This window comes from Rutilus rutilus (genome assembly GCF_951802725.1).
Source record: "Rutilus rutilus genome assembly, chromosome: 14".
NCBI classification, from domain to species: domain Eukaryota; kingdom Metazoa; phylum Chordata; class Actinopteri; order Cypriniformes; family Leuciscidae; genus Rutilus; species Rutilus rutilus.
Genome location: NC_140219.1, coordinates 24,480,651 through 24,505,479, shown reverse-complemented (window position 1 = coordinate 24,505,479; position 24,829 = coordinate 24,480,651). Strand labels below are relative to the sequence as shown.

Genomic DNA, 24,829 nt, shown 5'->3' with positions numbered 1-24,829 from the left:
TTTGATGCTGTGATATGTAATTGCCTCGCAGCAGAAATGACTCAGACGCAGCTTTGGAATATTTTTATTAATAGTTTTTTCTATTTTTATTTTAATACTATTTTGAATAAAACAGCACCATGCCACATTTATGTCCCTAATTGCATGAAAAGTGTTTATGTAATGAGTGCCGAAAACATAAAAATGCTCATATTACCTATGAAAAATCATCTTGACAGCTGTTTGTATCCCCTTCGGCTTTTGAATAGTCAGAGCTAATTGTGAAGAATGGCAAAATAAGCAGTTCATAATGAATATGCCAATGTTTGCATCCATGCACATCCAAAAATTTCCGAACGAAAGCGGCTGCCAAAAAAACGAAAGCCATCCGCGAAACCGAAAGAATAAGGTGACTTTGTATTTGGAGACACAGTGGCGGTGTGCCTAAACAAGCTAATTATATTTAAATCCAACATCAAAGTATATAAATAGACTCTTAAGGAGTACATTTGATCTACTGTAGATATTTGAAACGCTCATTGGGCCATCTACATTCTTAAACTTTGTTTCAGTATGCTAATGCACCCGAATTAGATCAAGTTTTGATTATTTTCCCCTGAGGTTGTTGGTCCGCAGCGTTCATCAGGTTTAGCAGGCCTAGCGGTTTCCACCCACACTCTGATCATGCTTTTATGAGACCGTTGTAATGTCAAATGTTGTGCTCACAACACCGGTCTCTACTGCTCTCCTAACCGTGACGCACAGAACTGTAAATTCCTGCTGAATGTGTTAAGACATCTGTTAAATCTTCTTAGCTCTGAAATTAACCCAGGCTATGCCGCACAGAGATTCTGAGCTGCGAACATGGTGGTGTCAAAGTTCTTCTGGGATTCCAGAAAGCCAAAGGGTTATTTAACCTCTGGACCCCCAGCATTCTTCCAGTCATATGTTCTGCTCATAACACCTGTTGCACTTGGAAACTGGAAAAACAGCTCAGGTGTTATTCGGTTATGTTCTGGTCGGCAACCTTGCTTTGTTGGTCGGACGTTTTCAGATTGACTGCTTAATCAGACTGAAAAGCCTGCATGTTGAACACCTTAATCGATCAGAACGAGCTTGATCTGAGTGAAATTTCAATCGGATTGGAAGAGGTGGTCCCTTTCTAATTCGATCGAGAGGACGTGTAAACACTTGATCAGAATGGGAATGGCCTGCACATGTGCAATGATGTAGAAATGGCATAATGAACGAGCTGTAGTTGTTGTCATAAATGACTGTTGTGTTATTCTAAAATTCCCCTACCACTCATTGTCTGTGAAATGGAGCAGAACAACGTCCCATCAGTCCTCACTTCATACTCATCCACAGACACTTTATTTTTGGTGTGGGAATGGTGCGTTTTTACTGATAAATATAACAGCACAGCACAATGTGCTCGTCGTCTCCAAATCAGGACCCAAAATAGATCAATATTTAGTCAGCTCTTTTAACAGAAAAGAAGCAATGTAGGAGAATGGTATGTGCAAAAAGCAGGACAGTATGTATATTCGTGCAGTATAAGCATGTCAAACAAAGTTTGTGACAAATGCGCACATCAACCCGATCACTTTATTTAGCGTTCATGTCGGATTCATCAATCGGAATGAATTCATTTCGATTGAAACAAAAGACGTGCATATAAACACAGCCATTGTACAGTATGTTTATATATATATATATATATATATATATATATATATATATATATATATATATAATATACATGCATACACATACATACACATACATACATACACACACACACACACACACACACAGTACATTATTTAAGAGGCCTTGTGGTTTTAGTGTAGATCCTGTTTATATGCCAATTAGCACATGAGTTTAACTGTTGCTCTGCTCCCTCTGCTGGTACATATACTAACAATATAGGCAGACTTTACAGTGACAAAGAAAAACATAGCCTACAGGTATCCCTTATTACATACCGACATGTCTTATTTTACTAACGATTACAGTGGCAACAAGAGTATGGTAAAATAATATAGCCTTTTAAACCTGTTTGAGTTGGCTAATACCAAGTTATTGTTTGCATTTTTCAAAAATAATACCAACTTGCCACTAATTTTATTGTTGTAACAAGAAGTAAATATTTTGGCAGAAAATAGGCCTAGTTAAGTTAACCCAAAAATGAAAATGATCCCATAATTTACTCACCCTCAAGCCATCCAGGTGTGACTTTCTTCTGTCAGCCGAACACAATCAGAATTCTATCAGAATATCCTGGCTCTTCCAAGCTTTATAATGGGAGTGAATGGTAACTGATATTTTGAAGCCCCCCCCCATAAAAGCTCATCCATCCATCATAAAATGAATCCATAAGGCTCTAGGGAGTTAATAAAGGCCTTCTGAATCGAAACGATTCATTTTTTCTAAGAAAAGGATCCGTAATAGGCCTATCACTTTATAAACTGTAATCACTAGCTTTTCATATGAACTTGTCAGCCTTCTTAAGTCTCAATAGACACATTCAACATGTTTTATTCGCTGACAACGATAAAACAGTGCATTTTGTGAATGGGTTTCTCGCGCACAGTAATCAGTATGAATACTAATGCTTTCAAACCAGTCAGTCGAGCGCGTGAGAGACGTTCGCTTTCATGGTTAATTATAAAGAGAGCGTGCTAGATTTGTCGCGTCGCGAACTCGCGGTCAGTGTAGTCGTTGTGTTGAGCGTGACTGTGGATCCTCCTCTCTCTCCCTCTCTCTCCCCCCTCTCTCTCTCTCCCTCACTGTGGTCTGCTCTATCTTTAAAGCTGTTATAAGCGCAGCAGACCCACAGACACCAGCAGCAAAGCTCCTAGCGCGGAATAACGTCCACTACCAGATCACCACGGGACTTTATCTGGCTTCGTTTTGAACCGAATCCCCAGGACGATGTTCCTTGTCCAGTATACAGGTACGCTGTCTTGAGTTTAACTTTATTTTAAAGATTAGAGACATGAAATGTGCTCAGTCCCGTGTATGTGGGTCTATAGATATAGGCTACTATAGGGAGCCGCCCGTTACAAACGGACGTTACGGACAGAAAAATGAATGAAAACTCCGCTAAGAAACAACATTACATTCAGAGCACAGGGTTCCCCACATAAATTACTTTAATAACTGAAATGACGTCGCGCTCCACTTTAAATACACGTCTTTGCGCTGTTTCGGCATATCGCCTATATAATATCTAGTGAGCTGTCTACAAAGACAGCACAGCCGCGTGCAACATTTTCGAGAATGATAGATTCGAGTTCCCTCGGAATACCCCCTGAGTGCTGTTTAGTTAGGCAGCTCATAGGTTTTGAGATTGAGACACAGCCATTGTCGCCCAGACATTAGAGCGCAGTCACTGACAGCTCCGGTGATTAAAACAACTGTTATATCGTTGTAATAAGATTATAATGACATTATATTTGGTCTCATGTGTTCTTGCGTGTGGTTACTGTTCCTGCAACATCTTGTCATGTAATGCATCAATACATTACAGTGAGCACTGGAAACCCATGTCCACTATTGAATTGCCATATGCAAATATTTTTGTTTTAAGCATGCTGACTACTAGTGTCATTTATTGCTTGACTTGGTGGGAATTATTCTACGTTGGAGCTCAGAATACAGACTGTAAGGCATGCTGTCAGTTTCAATATATAACATGTAGCTGTGAAGGTGCTGGCAAGATCAATGATAGTTCATTTGATCAAAAACAAGTTGCTCTTGATATGTATAGTGAATATCACGCGAAAAGAAAACAGACTGAGAAAGAATAGCCTAAAAGAAGCTTTGTTTATTCAAATATTTAGTTCGGGGTGATTAAATAAGGTTCTGTACAATAGCCTAATATTAGTTAATGCAATAAGGCATCATGAACTTTCAACAAAGTAGTTTTTACAGCATTCAGTAATCTTAATAATTATTAATATTGTTAGTTCATGTAGTATGCGTTAACGTTATCGCTAATATGTATGTGTATTAATTAAGATTAATGCTGTATTTCTCATTGTTAGTTCATGTTAACAATTGTGTTGAAATTATTTTTACAAAGAAGATTTCCTAGCATAATTATCACTTCGATGTGATTTATTATGAAGCTCGTGTACTTGATCGGTGTTCTTTTATGAATGCATGCTGAATAGGCTGAGTAAGAGAAGAATGAACTATTGTCATCTGATCTATTTACTCAATAACATAGTAGAGCCTTACTGTCACACACACAAAAAAGGCATGCATCAATCAAGGGTGCGTGCCATTATTTTGTCTACGCGTGTGTTGATAAGATGCTAATCTATTTCTTTTGTCAGTATTTTATTTTTTTTCCTTTTCCTCCCCTCTGCTTATTTTGAAATGCATCTGGCTTTTGTCAGAGTAAACCCACTCACCCTAACCTCAAGTGTGAAGGAAAAAGCCTCTTATTGCTGTGACAGCCAGTAACTTTCTTGCACATAGCTCTTTTGGTGGGTAGGGAGTGGCCATTTAAATTGCACATAATGGATAGTCTCTGAGCTTTCATGAGAGCACAAGAACCCAAATGAAAAAAGGGGAGGGCAGCACTGAAGAAGTGTAAAATGCATTTGTGACAGAGGTTACTTACGTAAAACGAAGCAAGCAATGGCTTATTTTTTTAAGACTTGGGTAAGAGAAATAGTCTGTGGGCAGATGTCTATGGTTTAGTGATTCAGTGGCTGTCGCATATAAGAGGATGCCAAGAGGATTTAATGCACATAAAAAATTATATTTAATCCAAAGATATTTGCTTCTGCAAAAGAGCAAATAAGTAAATAACAATCAGCGCTGTATAAACCTGATGAACTCTAAAGTGCTTCAGTAGTTGTGATTGTTTCGGTTTCAGAATGAGTTCAGCATCTGTGATTAAAAAGACACTTGTAAGTCCTTGTCCAGTAGATTGAAATTCTAATAGATTAGAACTCTTATGTACTAGAGACTGTATGCTAAGAAAAAAAGTATGATTATAGGAAAGTATGATTATGGAAAAGTATGATGCGTTCTGAGATGGTATTGTACAGCACACCTGCTCATAAAATAACAACAGGGTTAAACAGCCTTTTTTTTTTTTTTGGTTTTTTTTTAAGTACGTACTGTACTGTAAATGTTACCATGGATACATAAATGATAGAGTGGCCTGGCAAACCTGTTGCTTTGCCAAACGAACATATGCCATTTCATTTTAATTGAAGGTTACTATTCAGTATCTCTGGATGTGCTCCACAGTGAGAGTGTTTGCTATAATACTTTGTGTGAATCATCTATCTGAGTGGTTTTAGCCTAGCTTTATTTTGAATACAGACCTTTTGTAATATGAATCACAAGGCCTGGGGCCTGATACATATATATATATATATATATATATATATATATATATATATATATATACAGTGCAATGCATAAGTGAATACACCCATGCTAAAGTTGACTAAAAAGAGGAATAAAAAATCATATTTTGGAAATTGAACTTAATGCCTTAATTTAAAAAATTAGGAAAAATCCAACCTTTAAGGACACCAATTTTCTTTGTGAATGAATAATGTATCGTAAATAAATAAATGTTCTTCCTTAAAATACATGGTGCATAAGTGAGTACACCCCTATGTTAAAATCCCATAGAGGCAGGCAGATTTTTATTTTTAAGTATTTTTTTAATTTTTTTTTTAGGATACTATGCATCCTGATAAAGTTCCCTTGGCCTTTGGAATTAAAATAGCCCCACATCATCACATAGCCTTCACCATACCTAGAGATTGGCATGGTTTTATTTCAGTTAGCCTAAAAGCTAGTTTGATTTGCATTGAGAGATGATCTTATGGAAAGTACCCCATGCCAATCTCTAGGTATGGTGAAGGCTATGTGATGATGTGGGGCTATTTTAATTCCAAAGGCCAAGGGAACTTTATCAGGATGCATAGTATCCTAAAAAATAAATAAAAAAAATACTTAAAAATAAAAATCTGCCTGCCTCTATGGGAATTTAAAGGGATACTCCACTTTTTTCGGAAATATGCTCATTTTACATCTCCCCCAGAGTTAAACAGTTGAGTTTTACCGTTTTAGAATCCATTCAGCCGAACTCCGGGTCTGACGGTACCACTTTTAGCATAGCTTAGCATAGATCATTGATTCAGACGAGTCCAGTAGCATTTCTTTCAAAATGACCAAAGAGTTTCAATATTTTTCCTATTTAAAACTTGACTCTTCTGTAGTTAAACCGTGTACTAAGATCGACGGAAAATGAAAAGTTGCGATTTTCTAAGCCTATATGACTAGGAACTACTCTCATTCCGGCGTAATAATCAAGGAACTGTGCGGCTGTACCATGGGTGCAGCAGGCGTAATGATATGACGCAGCGCCTGAAAATAGGTCTAATAGGTTAGACAAACTTAGTCCCGGTCACGTTGGAAGAAGTTACCGAGCTGGGGACTATTTTCAGGCGCAGCGTCATATCATTACGCCTGCTGCACCCATGGTACAGCCGCACAGTTCCTTGATTATTACGCCGGAATGAGAGTAGTTCCTAGCCATATAGGCTTAGAAAATCGCAACTTTTCATTTTCCGTCGATCTTAGTACACGGTTTAACTACAGAAGAGTCAAGTTTTAAATAGGAAAAATATTGAAACTCTTTGGTCATTTTGAAAGAAATGCTACTGGACTCGTCTGAATCAATGATCTGTGCTAAGCTATGCTAAAAGTGGTACCGTCAGACCCGGAGTTCGGCTGAATGGATTCTAAAACGGTAAAACTCAACTGTTTAACTCTGGGGGAGTTGTAAAATGAGCTTATTTCCGAAAAAAGTGGAGTATCCCTTTAACATAGGGGTGTACTCACTTATGCACCATGTATTTTAAGGAAGAACATTTATTTATTTACGATACATTATTCATTCACAAAGAAAATTGGTGTCCTTAAAGGTTGGATTTTTCCTAATTTTTTAAATTAAGGCATTAAGTTCAATTTCCAAAATATGATTTTTTATTCCTCTTTTTAGTCAACTTTAGCATGGGTGTATTCACTTATGCATTGCACTGTATATATATATATATATATATATATATATATTTTTTTTTATATATATATATATATATATATATATATATATATTTATATATATTTATATTTATATTTATTTATTTATTTGAGATTAATTATTCAGATTTAGCCTAATTATTAAGTTAAGCACTCAAATTACATAAAGTCACTATTTAGAAGTTAAACAAAAAATATATGAATTTATAAATGTTTTTACATGTCAGACAGTTGTATTTACACTGAAAAAAAAAAAGAAAAGAAAAGTAGGCCTTTCGGTTTCCTTTAAAAAATATACTGTATAAACAATCTTAAAACATATGTTTACCTTAAAGGCAAAATTGTATACATTTGATTTGTTTAAAACAATAAAAAATACTATTTGGCTTGTGGAAAAGAATGAGAATAACTCTTCCCTGAAAGCTTTCTCTGAAAAGTATGGTATACAATTTTCTTTTTTGTTGATAGCGTATGTTTATTTTAAAACAAGACAAGGATACATTGTGTTTTTAGCAATGTAATGTGACTGCACAAAACATAGTATCATGTAGATGGGAATATGCATATGGAAATGAGGATATGCATAATAAAACTAGGCGTTTTAAGCTCCATAAATGTTTATTTCAGGGAGGAGATGAGGTAGAGATGCATGTATGCATAAGCTTTCGCTGACTGTTTAAAAAGGGAATTTTGTGAAGGTTCTGGCGTACGCATCTATTTAATGTCCTTCAACATACTCCTCAAAAGTGCATTTTGGTCTAGATGTTTTGGAAAAATATAAAGCAGTGATTTACTGCAATAAAACAAGCAGCAAATGAGAGTTGTACATTTCTATATCAGCTGCAGTGACAACAAAGTTGACAAGAGGCCTACAGCCATATCACCCTGTAGCCCAAGACTGGTTGCCCACTGAAGCTAAGCAGGGTTGAGCCTGGTCAGTACCTGGATGGGAGACCTCATGAGGAAACCAGGTTGCTGCTGGAAGAGGTGTTAGTGAGGCCAGCAGGGGGCGCTCACCCTGTGGTCCGTGTGGGTCCTAACGCCCCCTCAGTATAGTGATGGGGACACTATACTGTCAAAGAGCACCGTCCTTCAGATGAGACGTTAAACCGAGGTCCTGACTCTCTGTGGTCATTAAAAATCCCAGGATGTCTTTCGAAAAAGAGTTGGGGTGTAACCCCGGCATCCTGGCCTAATTTGCCCAGTGGCCTCTGTCCATCATGGCCTCCTAGTCATCCCCATATATACTAATTGGCTTCATCACTCTGTCTCCTCTCCACCAGTAAGCTGGTGTGTGGTGAGCGTTCTGGCGCAGTATGGCTGCCGTCTCATCATCCAGGTGATGCTGCACATTAGTGGTGGTTGAAGAGATTCCCCCCTTCTATGTAAAGTGCTTTGAATACCTAGAAAAGCGCTACATAAATGTAACAAATTATCAGTGGTATTGAAGGAGTGCAGCTCATATTGTATGTAGATGCCACATTCGAAAACTCCAGACACGTCGTCGACGCGCCAGTCATCTAGGAACGGTCAGCGTGTCGTCACTCACAGTAAGAATCAATAACTATAACGTGCAACAATAATGCAATTATTTCCAATAATCAGAGTAAGGACTTCATCACAGTTAGATGTTTACATGACACGAGCAAAGCTCTTCACTCCTGTGTACATGCAATTTCTATTATTCAGATTTTTTCTCTAATTTCCCAACGAAATGGGATAACCTTTCACAGGTGAGAATGTGTTTGGTTCTGTGTTTAACTCCCTATTACAGGTTTATACTATGGTAATTTTTTAATGTTGTGTTAGCTGATGCCTTCGTCTTGTTGTGTTGTGTTGTGTTAGTTTAGCTAAATCATCTGTCTCAAGTCTACTTCTGTGAGATAATGTGGCTGAAGGTAGGCAAGACTCAGAGGAAGTCACTACGATTTAAACGATTTCTCTCTTTTATATGATTTGTCTGTGCCCACATAGAGTGATATAATAAAAAATGATGCATGGAAAACCGTTTCTGAAATTGTTGACATTCTGAGTTTGATTCATGCATTGCATTGATAATCGTTCATCTTGTTCATGATATCATGCATTATTCACTGCTGCAGGTTTATACAAATGCTTTCCCATCCAGAAACTGATGCCAAATCAAACTAAAATGACATCAGTGACATACAATTTTCAAAAGCTACGGCCGGTGTCACAATAACATTAGGCCGTCCAGCGGCAAAGGCATACTAGCAACCAACAGTACAGTGACCAGCCTTCCTCCAGCGGAAACATTGCTGTCAGTGTGAATGATACATCCATGGTCAGAATTATCATTCAACACTATAATTGACTGCAGTTGCGTAAATACATAATCACATTGTATATATAATCATATTGCAATGCATAATCATATTGTTTTTCCAAGCAAAACAGGAACTCTTTCAGGATTTACAATTTTTGATTGAAAATGTTTGATTATCTTTCTCTCTGGATGTCACTCATTTCAGACCCGTTTTCTTTCCATGCATGAAATGTGTCCTCTGCTCACAGTCTTTTTAAGGCTCGTGAGGCTTTTCATGTGTGCTCCGAACCTCATTTCAATGCATGTGCTGTATTTTGGCCATAATTGAGTTTGTTGTACTCTCACGACTCTCCACATGGCAGTCGCTCCACCAGTTTGCACAGATTTGCTTCTTTCTGTGCTTTGCTAATTAAAAGCCATGGTATCCAGCGCTAAGGAACGGTGTACCTGATAATTGACGCTGCAACAAATGCTCCTCTGTGTTGGATAATGAAGAACCACATTGTGCTGAATCCTGCTGGGTAAGCGTTATCAGCTGCATTTATTTATTCAGTGTATTTTTCCTTGAATACAAGAAACTAATTGAAGTGCATAATCAGAGGCTAGTTATAAATATTGACTCTATTTGACTGCTTCAGCTCCAAAAAGAAAAACAATGGATATAAACAGGGCTTGACATTAACTTTTTTTTGCTTTTTTAGTGGTTTACCAAAGTTACTCAGAATTGTAACTGGCCACAGATTTGACATCAATACCATGCACAAAAAAATGGCCTAGACATTTTTAATATTATCTCATAATTTGACAGTTGGGTATATTATCCTGCTGTCACTTTAAGACCTGGCACACACAGATCCATTATACTGTTACACATGCATTTTTTTCTGAAAATGTTTTTATGTTCGCCCTAAAACATAACTGACTGCGTTTGCGTGAATACTCACCAAACCAGCATTTTTTGTGTGTATTTGACTTAATGTGCGGTCGCTTTGGGTGTGAGCACAAAATCGGTGGGAATTATGCGCAATACACGTAATCCCACGCTGAAATTCAAGCCCTGTAACACCTACAGTATTCATCCAGAGCAAATGATACGAGTGAGGGGAGGCGGGTTTGTGTGTAACTCGCTGTCAGAGAGATTATGAGAGAGCAAGAAAACGCATTCTGCGGAAAATGAGAATTGTAAGTGTTTCAGACATTTCAGTATCGATATGTATCTAAAAATCCATATTTTTGACAACATTACATTGCACTAGTATTATTTCAGATGCCTTTTCAAAAGACTACAAATGAAAAATGTATATTATAAATAAAATTCAACCCGCCAAAGTGGCTAGTAGGAGTGACCGTTATACACCACCGCTGAAATCCACTCGCAGTTGGCGCGCTGTTAATGTCAAGCCCTGGATATCAATTTAAATGTAAAGATTAGATCTGATTTTTATAGTATTGTTGAACAGGCCACTTTTTAACTGTGCAAACTTAACCTAGCTTGATGGATCCTGCGTAGAAATAGTTTCAAATCATGTCTGTTTTAATGACATCCATAATAGCTCTTACACTGTCTCAAATCCTAATGAATTTTTTTAGCCTAATTGTTGTTTATGTGGCCCTTCGAGTATTTGTTTGGTTCTCTCCTCTTAGACGTGCCAGAGCACAACAAGGCAGTTTGGTCTCTCTCCATCTGCTAATGCTAAACATTCTGTCCCAACACATTTCAATTGTACAAAAATTAATTAATGCTAAATCTAGTTTCCACTGTAATAATGTATTGGTAACATTTAATTGGCAGTTTATTTGTTCACTATGCCAGTGTTTCCTGCAATGCAGTGAAATAGTTTGAATTGTGAATTTGCAGTCTGTATGGGATGTGATGCAACAAATTCATTAAATTGAATCAGCCTAAAACCTTCACTGAATGAATATATACTCCCTTAATGAACAGAAAGTTATTATGTTCGGTATTAATAATACACATTTGCAACATAATATCCCTGTCCATTCACTGAATGTGTGTGAATGTGTGCTCTGATCATCCAGGCGGTCTGTAAAAAAAACAGCCTGCTGGGCTCTCAAGCAAGTGAGGAGATTCAGGTTCAAGTGTCCATAACAACAGCCCCTCTGACTCAAATGTTTCCTGAAGTGGAAGTGCGATAGAAGGCAAAAAGATTCAGCCCAAACCCCCAGCTACTAACAAGGTCTTATTACTTCAAGTTTAAGGAAGCAGGCATGATGGCCGAGAGGATTCCGCTTTCCCCTTGCAGTGATAAATAACGGCCTTGAATATGGCAGGATCATAGAAGTTGGGATAAGAGGGCCTAAAACATTATAAAACCGAGACAACAAGAACTAGCTCGCTGTTCATTATTGACAACCATCTTTTGGAACGCAGGAGGCGTCTAATTTAACCTCGCCATTCACAAACAGGGATGACATGTTGCGTTTCTGTGAGGCTTTCTAATTGAACCCCTCGAGGTTGTCCTCCGTGAGCTCAGGCAGCAGAGCATGTTGGCTCGCCAAGGGCCAAACGCAGCCACTGGAGAAGCACTAAGCCTCGGTCTGCATCCCAGTTTGTGATGGAGCAGATTGGTGGCTTAAGGACTGCCATGCTCTGCTGCTGGGGGCTCTGCTGAGATGACAGAGCCAAAGTGGTGAGCTGTCTTTCTGAGGCACTAGTAATATTGTACAACGCTGCTGCAACACACAACGGTGTGATAGATAAAGCGAACTAGAGTTTTTGTTGTTACTATGGTATTTTTTCTCTTTCCTTTCCGGCACTGCCAGGAAAAAAAAAACAATTGGAGGCAGCACAGCAGATAGCATGATGGATCGTCCAGAGGATGCAGAATACTACATCTCTCAAGCGGGCCTGTGTTTGCTAGGGCCCCTGAGAACGTTCCGAGATGCAACCACTAACTCACTGTAGATAATGGAAAAAATCACGTTCCTCCTATTTTTCATCTAATACTTTAATTCTGCGCTGAAATTGCTTTTTTCATTTAAGCCTGAGGTAACTCTGATATGTGCGCTGCTTCAAGCAAGGAACTTTCTTTCTCATGTACTTCACACTGGAACCTTTCTTCACCCTGTGTCCTTTTTTCATTTAACTCTAAAGCACTGTGTATTTTCATTTATTTTTTTTATTTTTTTGTTTGTTTGTTTCCTGTTTTCAGCATGGAACAGTGAGTCTAGTTTAGTCCAGTTTTAACTCAGTTATTTTCCGCCTTCAGCATAGTTTTGAGGTGGAGCTCGTCCGCTGCTATTTTTGCATAAACACACACATCTCTTAGACCACCTCCTTTCATTAGGAATCTAAAACACTTTTAAAAAAGCTCAAGTGCAACCCACAATTTGTAGGATGAATGAATGTCTCAGTGTATGATTTGAGGTCAGGAGTCAAAGGAACGGCTGTAACTGTTACTAGTCTGATGTTGCCATTGACCAGCCTCCACACAGTTATATTATATAGCATTATATAATAGCATGTCTAATTCTATGCTTTAAAAGGGGCTTTGAATTTGTTAAAACATTTCTAGTCTGAGTTTTGTCTGTTTCCTACCCATAGGTTTGGGTTTGCACACTAAAAGATGACATATCACAAGGTGGGATGATTTACCTCTGGTTTCGTCACTAACTTCATTGCTATCTCTATTTTTACCATTGGAATGCATGCTGTGGAGATGACACAGTAAATCTCTCTACACTTGTAAGGGAGGGAGGTCAATGTTGTTATACAGATTGGGATCTCTTGTTACTTTTTTGCATTTGTTTTGACCTCTTTTCAACCCTCTACGGTCCACGGACCACAGTGCTGCAAACTTCCAAAACCAAATTCTATTTAAGCAAGTTAAGCTCTTTAGTTTGTTCACAAGGGAAATTAGCCTATATGGAATTCAATTGTTTCATTTGATACTAAGAATTGTGTGCTTCTCTTTGTCTTTTATCTGAAATTTTCACAAGAACTTTAGAGGTGAACCAGGATTTAATGTTCTATAATGATTCATAGTCGGTAGTTTCCATAAGAATCAGTTGCTTTCTAATTAATTTGACAAAACGTCACCTTCATTGTTCTGCCCTGTTCCTTTTATCAAACTTCTAACAAACTTTAAAATGTTATACTATTCAGTTTGAATATCAAAACAAGGGTTACCGGAGTGGTTGTGTATCATGGCCTCATACAGTGTATGCAGTTCTATTGATAGTAACAAAACTTCTCAAGGGTACTGGGTAACCAGGAATGTCTCTCGGTAAAGGTTGAGAACATTTACCTTTAGATGATGTCTAATATCATTTAGGACAATGGTAATGTTTGCTATGAACAACCCCTTTATGAAGTTTACTTAGCCTAATTGATTTTTCATTTTGGCTATAAAAGGCACTCCAGGTTTTTCCTGTACTCATAGCCCACAGTGCTAAAATGTCTCTGCAAGACTTAAAACAGCCAGTTTGCTCTCTGGGATGTGGCTATTCACAGTCAGTAGCTTCACACCAGCAGGAACAAGGTGCCAGTGCCAGGGATTTGGAGGGGACACACCTGGTGTTTGGATGCGCAGCGGCTGTGATTGGTTTACTCTTGTCTGCCATTTCGACTCTTGCAGAAGCCAGGGCCACCGCTAGCCCTGAAGATAATCCATCTGTCAGCACCAGTCAGCTGGCTCCCCTGTGCCCCTGTACCCACATGGCCGTGTTGACAGGGGGATTCAGCGTACATCTGGGTTACATCAGTGGCCACTCAACTGAAACCACTGCAGGTGTAAACAGCCCCTCTTCAATAAATGTGGAATGTCAATGGCGTTCTTTAGCTAATGACAAAACGACTGACCTCTTTCATTTCCTATGACTTGTTATCAGAGTTGAAGGCATATGATGGGTGCATTTCTTGTGGCATGGTCCGAAACGGTGACCGTTGAGGTCAGTAACAAGTTGAAACTGAGGAGCTGCCAACGATTGACTGAACATCATGGCACTGAACATGGCCATTACAGAAAGAAAGTAATTGGATCCACAAATCAGCAGATGGGTACAGGTTTATAGTGGCACACAGTTTTATGGCCTTATATTTCAGGGCTTGGAAGTAGGCCGTCACGGCCATTTTGACATTGTGGGTAGCTTTTGACAGCGGGCAGCACACTCATGCCTCTTAGCCCTCAAGGGCCTTGTTGGCGAGAAGATGGAATTTTAACTTAGTCAACATAAAGGCACAACTGTGTTCTGAATTGATAACAAAGCGTGGATTTCTTTACATCTGTCCATACAATACCTTATCTACCTGAATAGATCTTATTCAGTGAAATTGTTCATCATGAAATGTTGATTTTACTTAAATGTTGAGTTACGTTGAGTGACACTGGATTTTTTTAACAGAGAAAATTGCAAAGCAGGACTTTATTTGATCCTTTTGGGGGTTGATTGGGTCATGAAAAATGGTCTACCTTATGACAGATGATTTTGGGTAGGAGCTGAAAAAAAGTAAGTAGAATTGGTGATGGCAGCCAGGAAGGACATTTTTTTGGTTGTCTACAAAGCAAGAAGGTCCCTGATTTGTTTTCATGTTCTCCCCTTATTGGCGTGGGTTTCCCCCAGGTGCTCCGGATAGGATCCAAGCAACCCTACATAGGACAAGAGGTTTGGAGCGTGGATGGATGGATATTTAAACTTTTTTTTTTTTTTATAATTTACACCAATTAGGAAAGTAAATAAGGCCAGTTTTAGCAAAGTTTTTCAGACATTAGCAAAGTCTGGTTACAAATCCTGCTACATATGGTTTAATTTTTAGTCCTTGAAAGATCTCCAAGTGTAAAATTCATGTATTTTAACTTGACTACTGAGATTTGCAATTTCCTGAAGATACTTTTCTCCTGTTCTTGCTGTTATTTGTGTGTTTGTTTATTGCAGAGCAGTCAGTCTCCTCAGTCCCTCAGCCAGGGAAAGTAGGAAGGGTCAGGGGAAGGTCAGTGGAGAGGAAACTGCGTGATGTGACTGAAAAGCAGAATCATGTCTGCACACCATCTTTAGTCAATTTTTTTTAATTCACCCATTTCTCTCTCTCCCTTCTCTTGTTGCCCCTCGTTCTGCATCATTGTCAGTGAGAAAGAGGGAAAGGGTAGATTAATTGTTTTCTACAGGTAAGAGAGGCATCTCCAACGCTCTGCTTATTTGAATCCTGGCGAGGTCCCATATGCTCTGAGAAATATGTTCCTCTTCTCTGCGAGTGTTAGCGTGTTCAGTGAAGCGGCACTGCATTAAGACAGGCCTGGGCTGGGTTCCAGGAATACCACGGTACCACCAGCTGATCCTCAGCATCCACAACACATTCATCTTGTATGTGGAGCTGTGTCTAAAATACCTTCCCCAGCGAGACTTTCTGTGCCCTTGGCCAAAGGTTTTGTTCCTTATGTAATTAAAAGTCAGAGAAAAAGACTGAATCCCAACACCGTTTTTACGAGTTCCAAAAACACTCAGCTTCTGTGTTTATACTCTTGTCCCTAAAGTTAGCTTGAGGTTATGTTGATGCAAGTGTGCTCTTGAATTCTTTACTAAAATATAATTGTTCTATTCTTTTCTTTAAAACCTATGATTAATAATCTCTATACTTCATAACCGTTGTACCCAGAGACTGACTTCACCAGGAGAGAAATCGTGGAGAGGCGAAGCCAAACCAAGTAACTACATGTATTGAAGCGTCCTTTTCCATGAATTTCTAGTCGAGCCAATCCAATTGAACTGGAAAGACTTAAAGCAAGATATTCTTTTCCTCTCTATGAAATATCTCATTATAAAGAACTAATTTTCTATTGATTATATGAGCATGTCACACATTTGAGTTGAATCCTTAAAATCAAATCCTGTGATGTAATTGTTTGTTATTTGCCCTAAACGCAGTGATTTATCACGGGGTGATTGAATTACGGAGCTGTTCTTTGACGAATGTTGCCAACTCACACTGACAGATGTCTGGGGCTGATGTCACCCCTGGGGCTGATGGATCTGTCAGATCGGAAGGGTGAGAATGCTGATGAAAACATCACATAGGGAAAAGCTTAGTAAACCCACAGTCTGGTTTTCTTTGAGTTTTGCAAAGTTATTCTTAATGGTAAACAGTCACAAAACTTCAATCTAGAATGATTTAAAAAAGGACTTGTTTGTTTTTCACAGTGCATAATTTCATGTAGAACGCATGCCAAATGTATGTAGTAGCCTACTCATTATATCCATATCTTGAGTGATCTTTCTGGTAATACTTAGCCAGTCTCAGTGGATAAAATATTTAGGAAATGATCGTGGAGTGCCGAGGCAGAATTTCAGCAGTAAAGCAATCTTAAGGCTAAGTGAATCAAGGAGCGCATTAAATATACGGTCTCTACACTTCAATCTGATTAGTTCTTAACTACATGGATCTGTTGCACCCTAAAACAATTTCCATCATGGCTGGGTAACAGTTGGTCAGTAATGGACACTATAATTGTGTATTTTAGCATTGGTACATTAGCATAAATAAGTCATGTTTTTCCTTTAACGAGAAAATTGTAATCGAGCCAGTTTAAAATGGCAAGACTTGGAGGTGAAAGTAAGGGTAAACAGATTTATTTTTTTCAGGCTCCTGCGGGACTGACATTGCTCATATCTCTGGGGTGTCATTAGCTGTGTCATTGGTAGATCCATTTTTCTTCCCACCTGCTGTATAGGATGGGGTGCCTTGTGGATGCTGAACAAAATGCCTGTGGTTTTGAGTGCCTCAATCAATTCAGTTATTTCTTTCTAGTCGGGAATTGTGCTCACTAGATGCATGTGAGCTTCTTGCTATTCTATTCCATACCTATGTGGATAAATGACTAAAATAGCTGCTGTTTTGTTTCCTTGCTTCGTATATTGTCACAGTAACATCTGCTGACCGTGTTTCTAAAAAACAAACAAAAAAAACATTTATTTAATAGAAGCTTTATACACAAGATAAATATAATAGTTCTTGATTTCACTTTCAAAGAAATGGCTTGTGGTTCACTAACCGTCTTTACAGTTGCAATTTGTCGTTAGCCCCTTTCATACAGCAATCCCAGTAAATTACTGTAAAATTACCAGAATGACTTTACTGGTAATGATGTTCACACAAACAACGGTGTTCTGCCTTTTTACCGGTAAGAGACCTTTCACACATCACATGAGCACCAACATACCGGTAAATGTCAGTCATGGGAAATGATCTTCATGGGAAATGATCTCCATTTACACTGCGCCATTTTCTTTACTAGCCCACGTGAGGAAAAGCGCTGTTCAAATCTTTTTTTTTTTTTTCTTTTTTTTTTACGTCTGAATGACAGGCATAAGGGGATGATCAAACAGAATGCGTTTTTGCTCTTAAAAACGAGAGAGGCGCATAATAGTATCCAACTGCAGAGAATGAAATTGAAGGCTGGGTCTCGAGTGCGTGAAGACACGTTAAAAAAGACGTGGCGCAATGGTCAAAGATTTCTATCTAGTGCATATTTACATAGAAAAACTATTAAAAAGCAGCAGAGCTTACTGTAAACAGTGCAAAATAATCACATCATCTCAATAAGAACTTTGATTAGACCAAAGCAGACTTCTGTATCTGTATCTTTTATGTGTTCAAAAACTCAGATTTCAAGTGTCATTACACTTGAACTTAATGACATTTTATTCTAGTATATTTATTTGAATGCTATTATTTGTATTAGCCTTTGCTTACTTGCAGTGTACTGTGAAAATGGCATTTTAAAAAAATGTCATAAAAAATGTGTCTATGCGTTATTTCACATTACTTTTTATTTTCCCTTATTCAATTCAGACTGCAGTTCCTTACAACTCAACTGCAGTACAATTTCTTTATTTCTTTGATTCAGTAGCAGCGCGGTGCCACAGCTTAATTATGTTTCAGGAAACACTGATGTGAATATAACTTAGTCTCTGGAATATCATTTGTTGATTATTAGTTTTAATTTTTTTTACTATTGCAAGTCATCTGTGCTCGTTATCCTGCGGTTACCAGAATGTAGCAAAGCCTCTGAACAACTGATCTCAGAGTTTGCATCTTGGCAGATGACCTTCAGGCGTTTCTCTGTATGTGTGGGCGACTTCAAGCGTTAGCAGACTGTTTGTGAATATAAGCTGCAGAAGCAATGACAGCCCCACATCATTCTCTCTGCCTCCAGTCAAATGTTTGCTTTAGCCCACTTTGAGGGATTACATTTTAATAGTGGTGAGTGGTGAAGCCCCTGAAGATATTCCCTTCGTCTCATCAGTCTGGAAACCATGGGGAGGGGTCTACTAAACAGAGAGCAGCGGATCGGATTGTGTGTTTTCTGGTCGGACGTCCATTCCCCCACCGCAGCCACAGCTGCCCTCTCCTCGCACTGAAGAAAGAGAAGAATGAGGCAGGAAACGAGCAAGCTATGTCAGTACTCAAGTGACGCTGACCCATGCCACACACGCATTAGTCTTCCTGCTCGGTTTACTTTGGACGGGTAATTATACTGGCGAGGCATGGCCGAGTCTTGCAGTGTTGTTTTCCTTTTTTTTTTTTTTTTTTTTTTTTTACCATGTCCTAATCTTCTTGTAAGGCCAGATAATTAATAGTGGGTCGACAGGAGAACCTGTAGTTGTCATGTTAATTGATCGGATTTAGCTTGTTGAAGCAACAACTCTGTTGCACAAACAGTAGATTTTATCCCAATAAGTTGAAACTCAACAACTGACTGTCTTCTGACGGATGACTCAGTATAGATCCTGGACCCACCTATCTGCAATTATTTGTTGGTGCCGTGACCCAGTTTTCATAAGTTGCTTTTTAGCACAAGTTGTTTGTTTATACTGAGTTGAAGTAAACTAGAAATGTTTTTCTAGTGCATTCTTTAATCGCAGCCAGCTGTACATCAAATTAGCTGCATTTGTTATTGAAGGCTTTAGTTCTGAGCAGCATTGGCTTGCTGTTAGATGCAATGAGTCACTCAGCACAGTGGCAATGCAGTTTTTCTCTTACAGAAATCTAGTCTTTGGCTACAAATCGGTTTACATCACCTTTGATGTGCAAAAGTTGACACTTTGCCCAAAGGTGTAAAGGCTCGCTGTCAGATTGAAGGGATAGCCTATACTGTGCAGCTATTGGTCAGTACAGAGTGTAATGCTTAAAAAGCCCCTTGGGCACACTTAAAATGACTTTCACGATCTGTCACATATAGGCACAAAGCCAGACCTTCATTAGCTCACAGCAGTGCAGCCAGATTGAGAAAAGGGATTTAGGCCCGCTGTTCATTTTAGATCCAGTCTACTGAATGTTAAAGAAGTAAAAACTGTTCTGTCTGGCTGATAGAAGAAAGGAGCCAAGTGCATTAGTTTTGGTTAGCAGTTGCCACACTGTGTGCTTATGTGTTTTTCATTGTGAGTATACTCAAAAGGCTTTATACAACCTCTTTAGCCTTTTGTAGATCAAAGTCTTATATCACAGACCATAATATTTCAAAGTAATGGTATATTTTACTATATAGTTGTTGTTTTTTTGCTGGAAATTTTGACAAGAAATATTTATATTTAATATTTAATAATCTTAAGCAAATGCTTATTTGTACACAATTTAGTGAATTAAACAGTTCAAAAATAACAAGTGTTATTATCTTTAATTATTACACGGCTCTGTGGAATACTTTTTTGGATTTTTTGGATTCTGATTGGTCAAGTGGTATAATCCAGTGGTATGCTATTCCCCAATAACAACCGCTAAAAACTGATAACACAGGCTCATCCGGGTAACTGAAGTCAGTTTTGCTTTTGGTGAGCTAATTAAATATTGAAAGTCAAATCAATATTTTGTGTGCAATTATTTAATTATGTCTTCCAGGAATCGTGGACTTGCGCGCTCTTGTTTCATACAAACACAGCTGCTGCCATTTTGCAAATATTGTTTTGTACACTGTAATGGATTATAATATAACAAACAGGTAAGATTTTAAAACCGTTTCATCACAGATCAATATCTCTTATGTCTATAATTATTTATGTGTGTAATAAGTGGTATGACTAACGTATCCCCTAAATGTCCGTCTAGTTTGAATTTTGTCACATGCTAGCAACTACTGTCTTCGTGGAAGATTTGCGTTTAAAGACCTAATAAAATATTTCAACTCAAGTCAATATTTCATGTGTAATTATTTACTTACGTGGCAAGTAGCCGTGTAATAATGCCCTGATCACTCTGTCAGGATTATTCTGAGATAACACCCGGCTAGATGTACATTATCCCTTACTTATTTGTCTCTTTTTAATGTGAACTTGAAGGATTGCAAACCAAAAGATCAGCTTATTTATAACAGATGAATGATATAGCTGGCATCTGTGCAAAAACAGCTTCACATTATGTAAGACATCAACTGAACACATCAGTTGAATTTTGTTTTAATGAGGCAAGTTATGTTGCTCAGAAACTGTAAACAACTAAACTCATATTTACGATGTCAATGACAAGTTCTACCTCCTCTTGTCTTGTTTGTGACATGTCTCCTGCTGCATTTTTGTTTCTTTGTCACTTTCATGTGTTCATTTATATTGATTTCAGCAAATAAATCTTAACACGTCACTGCATTCACGCTGCTTGCACGAGGTTTGTGGTGCTGGGTCCCAGAAGCATCTCAGAAACAGCACTGAGAGTCGAGTGCCGGCACTGAGCCGAATGAAAATGCACTATAAACCTGTTTATCAATACTTTTTTAAGGCTTTTATGAAACATGCCATTCCATTTAGATTAATTAGCATAATTATATAAATGTGATCATCCAAGCAAGTTTGTAATAATTCTCAATGGCCAACTCTTGAAACCTATTTTATAATTTTTGAGCCTAAGTAAATAATGCAGAATCTAAAAAAATCACGTCATTTTCTGTATGGAGTCGCATGTCTGTTGTGCAGCAAAAATGCTGTCAGCGTGAAGGTGTTATCCCTGTTTGCCATCGCAGTTATGCAGCCATGCCCTTCAGATGCAGTGTGTGTGAAACAGACCTCAGTGCTTTGGTACCTAAAATGAGATAATGCTGAAAAAGAAATAAACAGTTCTGTAATGTCTTTCTGGGAAAATATAGAGACTGTGTTGAAGTGGTTTAGAGTGTCAGGTAATGCGGTTGATTGGTTTTCGGCTCTTTGCGTTTTCGATGCTGCTAACTTTGCAAATAAAACCTATTCGCTTTCGCTCTGAATTTTCCTGATGCAACACTTGTTTATTTCTTGCTATAATTCTCTGTGACTTGAAATAAAGCGCCCCACTAAGAAGACTTAAAACGTGTCATCGCTGGTCTTGGAACATAATGGCTAGGACGCCGAGTGCCATCACGATGTGACTACCGAACATGAGGGGAAGGCTTAGGCAGTGTTACACTAAACAAAGTTCATGTTAACCTGACAGGCTTTCTGTGCGATATTCTATTTTTACAAGATTTTTGTCATTGCTAATTATTCTAGATTTGCCTCATTGTCGCTACTGAGGAGCAGTAAACGAAGAATTGACGCCAGCTGCTACAGTCTCCTTATTTTGTCACAACAGGCTCCAGGGCCCAGGGCAGACTTTTGTCCATTGGCTTTACCTTCAAATTGTCTGATTCAGGTTATTGCACATTTGGCTCTTAAACTAAAAGAGAAGCTCACTCTAATTGGGCCCAGCTTGAAAAATGTGAAATATAGCAGAACTTCTTGTCTGACTTTACAGGTTTGTGTCACAAAACGTGGTTGTTCTTCTTCAATAGTCTACAATAAGAAAGAAATAGGTTTTATGTTCTAAAGCTGATGGCCACATGAAATCTGTTCCCTTGATTTGATTCATTTAGCCAACATTTAATGCTTTTAACCACCTGTGGTGTTGATATACGTAATGGGCTGTGAGTTTTCACCTTTCGATTCATGCTATCCCATGGATTCGGCCATCCATTTACCAGGCAGATTGGCAGGAGTTTTCATTTCTGGTTTTGTAATTAACTCTAATGGCGGAGTCCTGAAATAGATGGGGTTTATAGTCAAAGCTAAATAATATTGCATTACATGGGCTGAGGATAAACGTATCTCTCTGTGCCCTAAATAGAAAGCTGATTTGTTTGTGTATCTGGCACTGTGCATGCCTGTGGACTGGTTCCTGGAGACCCAGAACCAGAGCTGGGGAAATCAATTAAAAACAAGTCGGGCCGTCCCTCGTGCACCACATCTTAATGTGCTAGTTATTTCCTCATAGGGCATATATTTCAGTGAATGGCGGTCTGGTGTTACTACTAATAAAGTAGAAACTAATAAAGCAGGCACACAGAAAACAAAATGTAATACTCTTACATGAGTCATGTCACATGTTTATTTACATTTATTTACTAACGCATTTGCTGGGTATTCATTTCCCTCTACAATATAAATACTATTCTCTGACTCTGTTCTCTTCTTTATTTGATCAAAGAATCCTGAAAAAGAAGTATCATGTTTTCTATATTGAGCAGCGCAACTCATCAGCGTATTAGAATGATTTCTGAAGGATCATGTGACATTGAATACTGGAGTAATGACTGAATTACTTTGCCATCACAGGAATAAATTACAATTTAAAATCTATTCAAATGGAAAAGAGCTCTCTTAAAGGGATACTCCACTTTTTTTGGAAATAGGCTCATTTTACAACTCCCCCAGAGTTAAACAGTTGAGTTTTATCGTTTTCGAATCCATTCAGCTGATCTCCGGGTCTGGCGGTACCACTTTTAGCATAGCTTAGCATAATGAATTGAACCGGACAAGACCATTAGCATCTCTCTCAAAAAAATGAACAAAGAGTTTCTATATTCTTCCTATTTAAAACTTGACTCTTCTGTAGTTACATCGTGTACTAAGACCGACGGAAAATGTAAAGTTGCGATTTTCTAGGCTGATATGGCTAGGAACTATACTCTCATTCCTGCGTAATAATCAAGAAACTTTGCTGCAGTACCATGAGTGCAGCAGGCGTAATGATATGACGCAGCACATGCCTCCTGATAATAGGCTACTGAGCTGGGGACTATTATCAGGTGCTGCGTCATATCATTACGCCTGCTGGACTCATGGTACTGCAGCAAAGTTTCTTGATTATTACGCAGGAATGAGAGTATAGTTCCTAGCCATATCAGCCTAGAAAATCGCAACTTTTCATTTTCCCTCGGTCTTAGTACACGATGTAACTACAGAAGAGTCAAGTTTTAAATAGGAAAAATATCGAAACTCTTTGTTCATTTTTTTGAGAGAGATGCTAATGGTCTTGTCCGGTTCAATTCATTATGCTAAGCTATGCTAAAAGTGGGACCCCCAGACCCGGAGATCGGCTGAATGGATTCGAAAACGGTAAAACTCAACTGTTTAACTCTGGGGGAGTTGTAAAATGAGCCTATTTCCAAAAAAAGTGGAGTATCCCTTTAAATTGTAGTAATATTCCACAGTCTTTGACCAAATAATTGCAGCTTTATTGAGAATGAAAACATTGAGAAATCTTACCAACCCCAAACTTTTGAATGTTCATGCACATAGTAAATTAGCACATTAATATAAAATGTCATTAATCTCCGGTTACAGATTGGCAATTTTACAATACATGTGAATGCAGATCATCCAGTAAGAATTAGATTTTAAAAAGTCTATTTTATAAGCCTCATTTTAATTCTTTCCTCCCCTCATATGACAAGCTAATGTCTGTCTGATATAGAATAATTATGGAAAATTGCACATATATTCAAGAACAAAATTGCATCTGATAGAACAAAAGTGCATCTGTGGCAGACCATCTTATTGAGTGAATATCCATGTGTTGGCTTTAGGGTGATGGAAGTTGTGATTGTGTACTTCAGTCTGTTCTGGTGGGAGCATACACTGTGTGGGTGGATTTGTTGTAATTTAACAAGGATTAACCTTTCTTCCATTGCCTACTGAAGAGAAATCTGCCAACCTCAGCCCAGCTGTTACGACACACTATGATAAGAGGATTTGGAGAAATGTGGTGAAGTTCTCGCCCTCACAGAGCATCTGAATGATTGCAAGTGTAAGACATTTTGAATTGAGATTTCAATTTCAACGGTTGTCTTGTTAGCATGTCACCACCTCTGATTTAAACTTTGATAGGCCTAGTTGCACACTGTATAATGCGGTTCACATGAATTAAGGCTTCAGCACATTTTTATGTGAATCAAATCAATCCTATAGTCTCCACTCTCCACATTAATGAAAAGTGAAGTTTGGTGTGTGATATATATATATATATTTTTTTGCAAGACCTTTTCAAATCATTTCAAACATAATCAGTTTGTTGTTCATTCTGTGTACAAATGTTGACATAAGAGATGAACAACACATTTGCTTTCATCAGTGCTGTTGGTACAATGATACTTTAACTGAGTTTGTTTTTGGGTAATGTAATTGTGATGTCTGAAGTGGCCCAGTCTACCAGTATGGTGTTATGGACTATTGTCTTTGATTCATTTCGGA

General features: G+C 38.2%; 1 protein-coding gene across 7 annotated transcripts in view; it reads left to right on the top strand.

Annotated features, from left to right (window-relative positions):
- enox2 (ecto-NOX disulfide-thiol exchanger 2) overlaps window positions 1-24,829 on the top strand; it is a 260,770-nt gene that overhangs the window by 79,345 nt on the left and 156,596 nt on the right. For 2 of the 7 annotated variants that reach the window (XM_084429443.1, XM_084429441.1), the window contains exon 1: window positions 2,803-2,938. The exons of the other annotated variants lie outside the window; for them this stretch is intronic. In XM_084429443.1, the coding sequence (XP_084285569.1) occupies window positions 2,917-2,938 (22 nt within the window). In that variant the 5' untranslated portion in view covers window positions 2,803-2,916. Of the gene's footprint in view, window positions 1-2,802; window positions 2,939-24,829 lie in introns of those variants that run through there. 7 annotated transcript variants of the gene reach the window in all.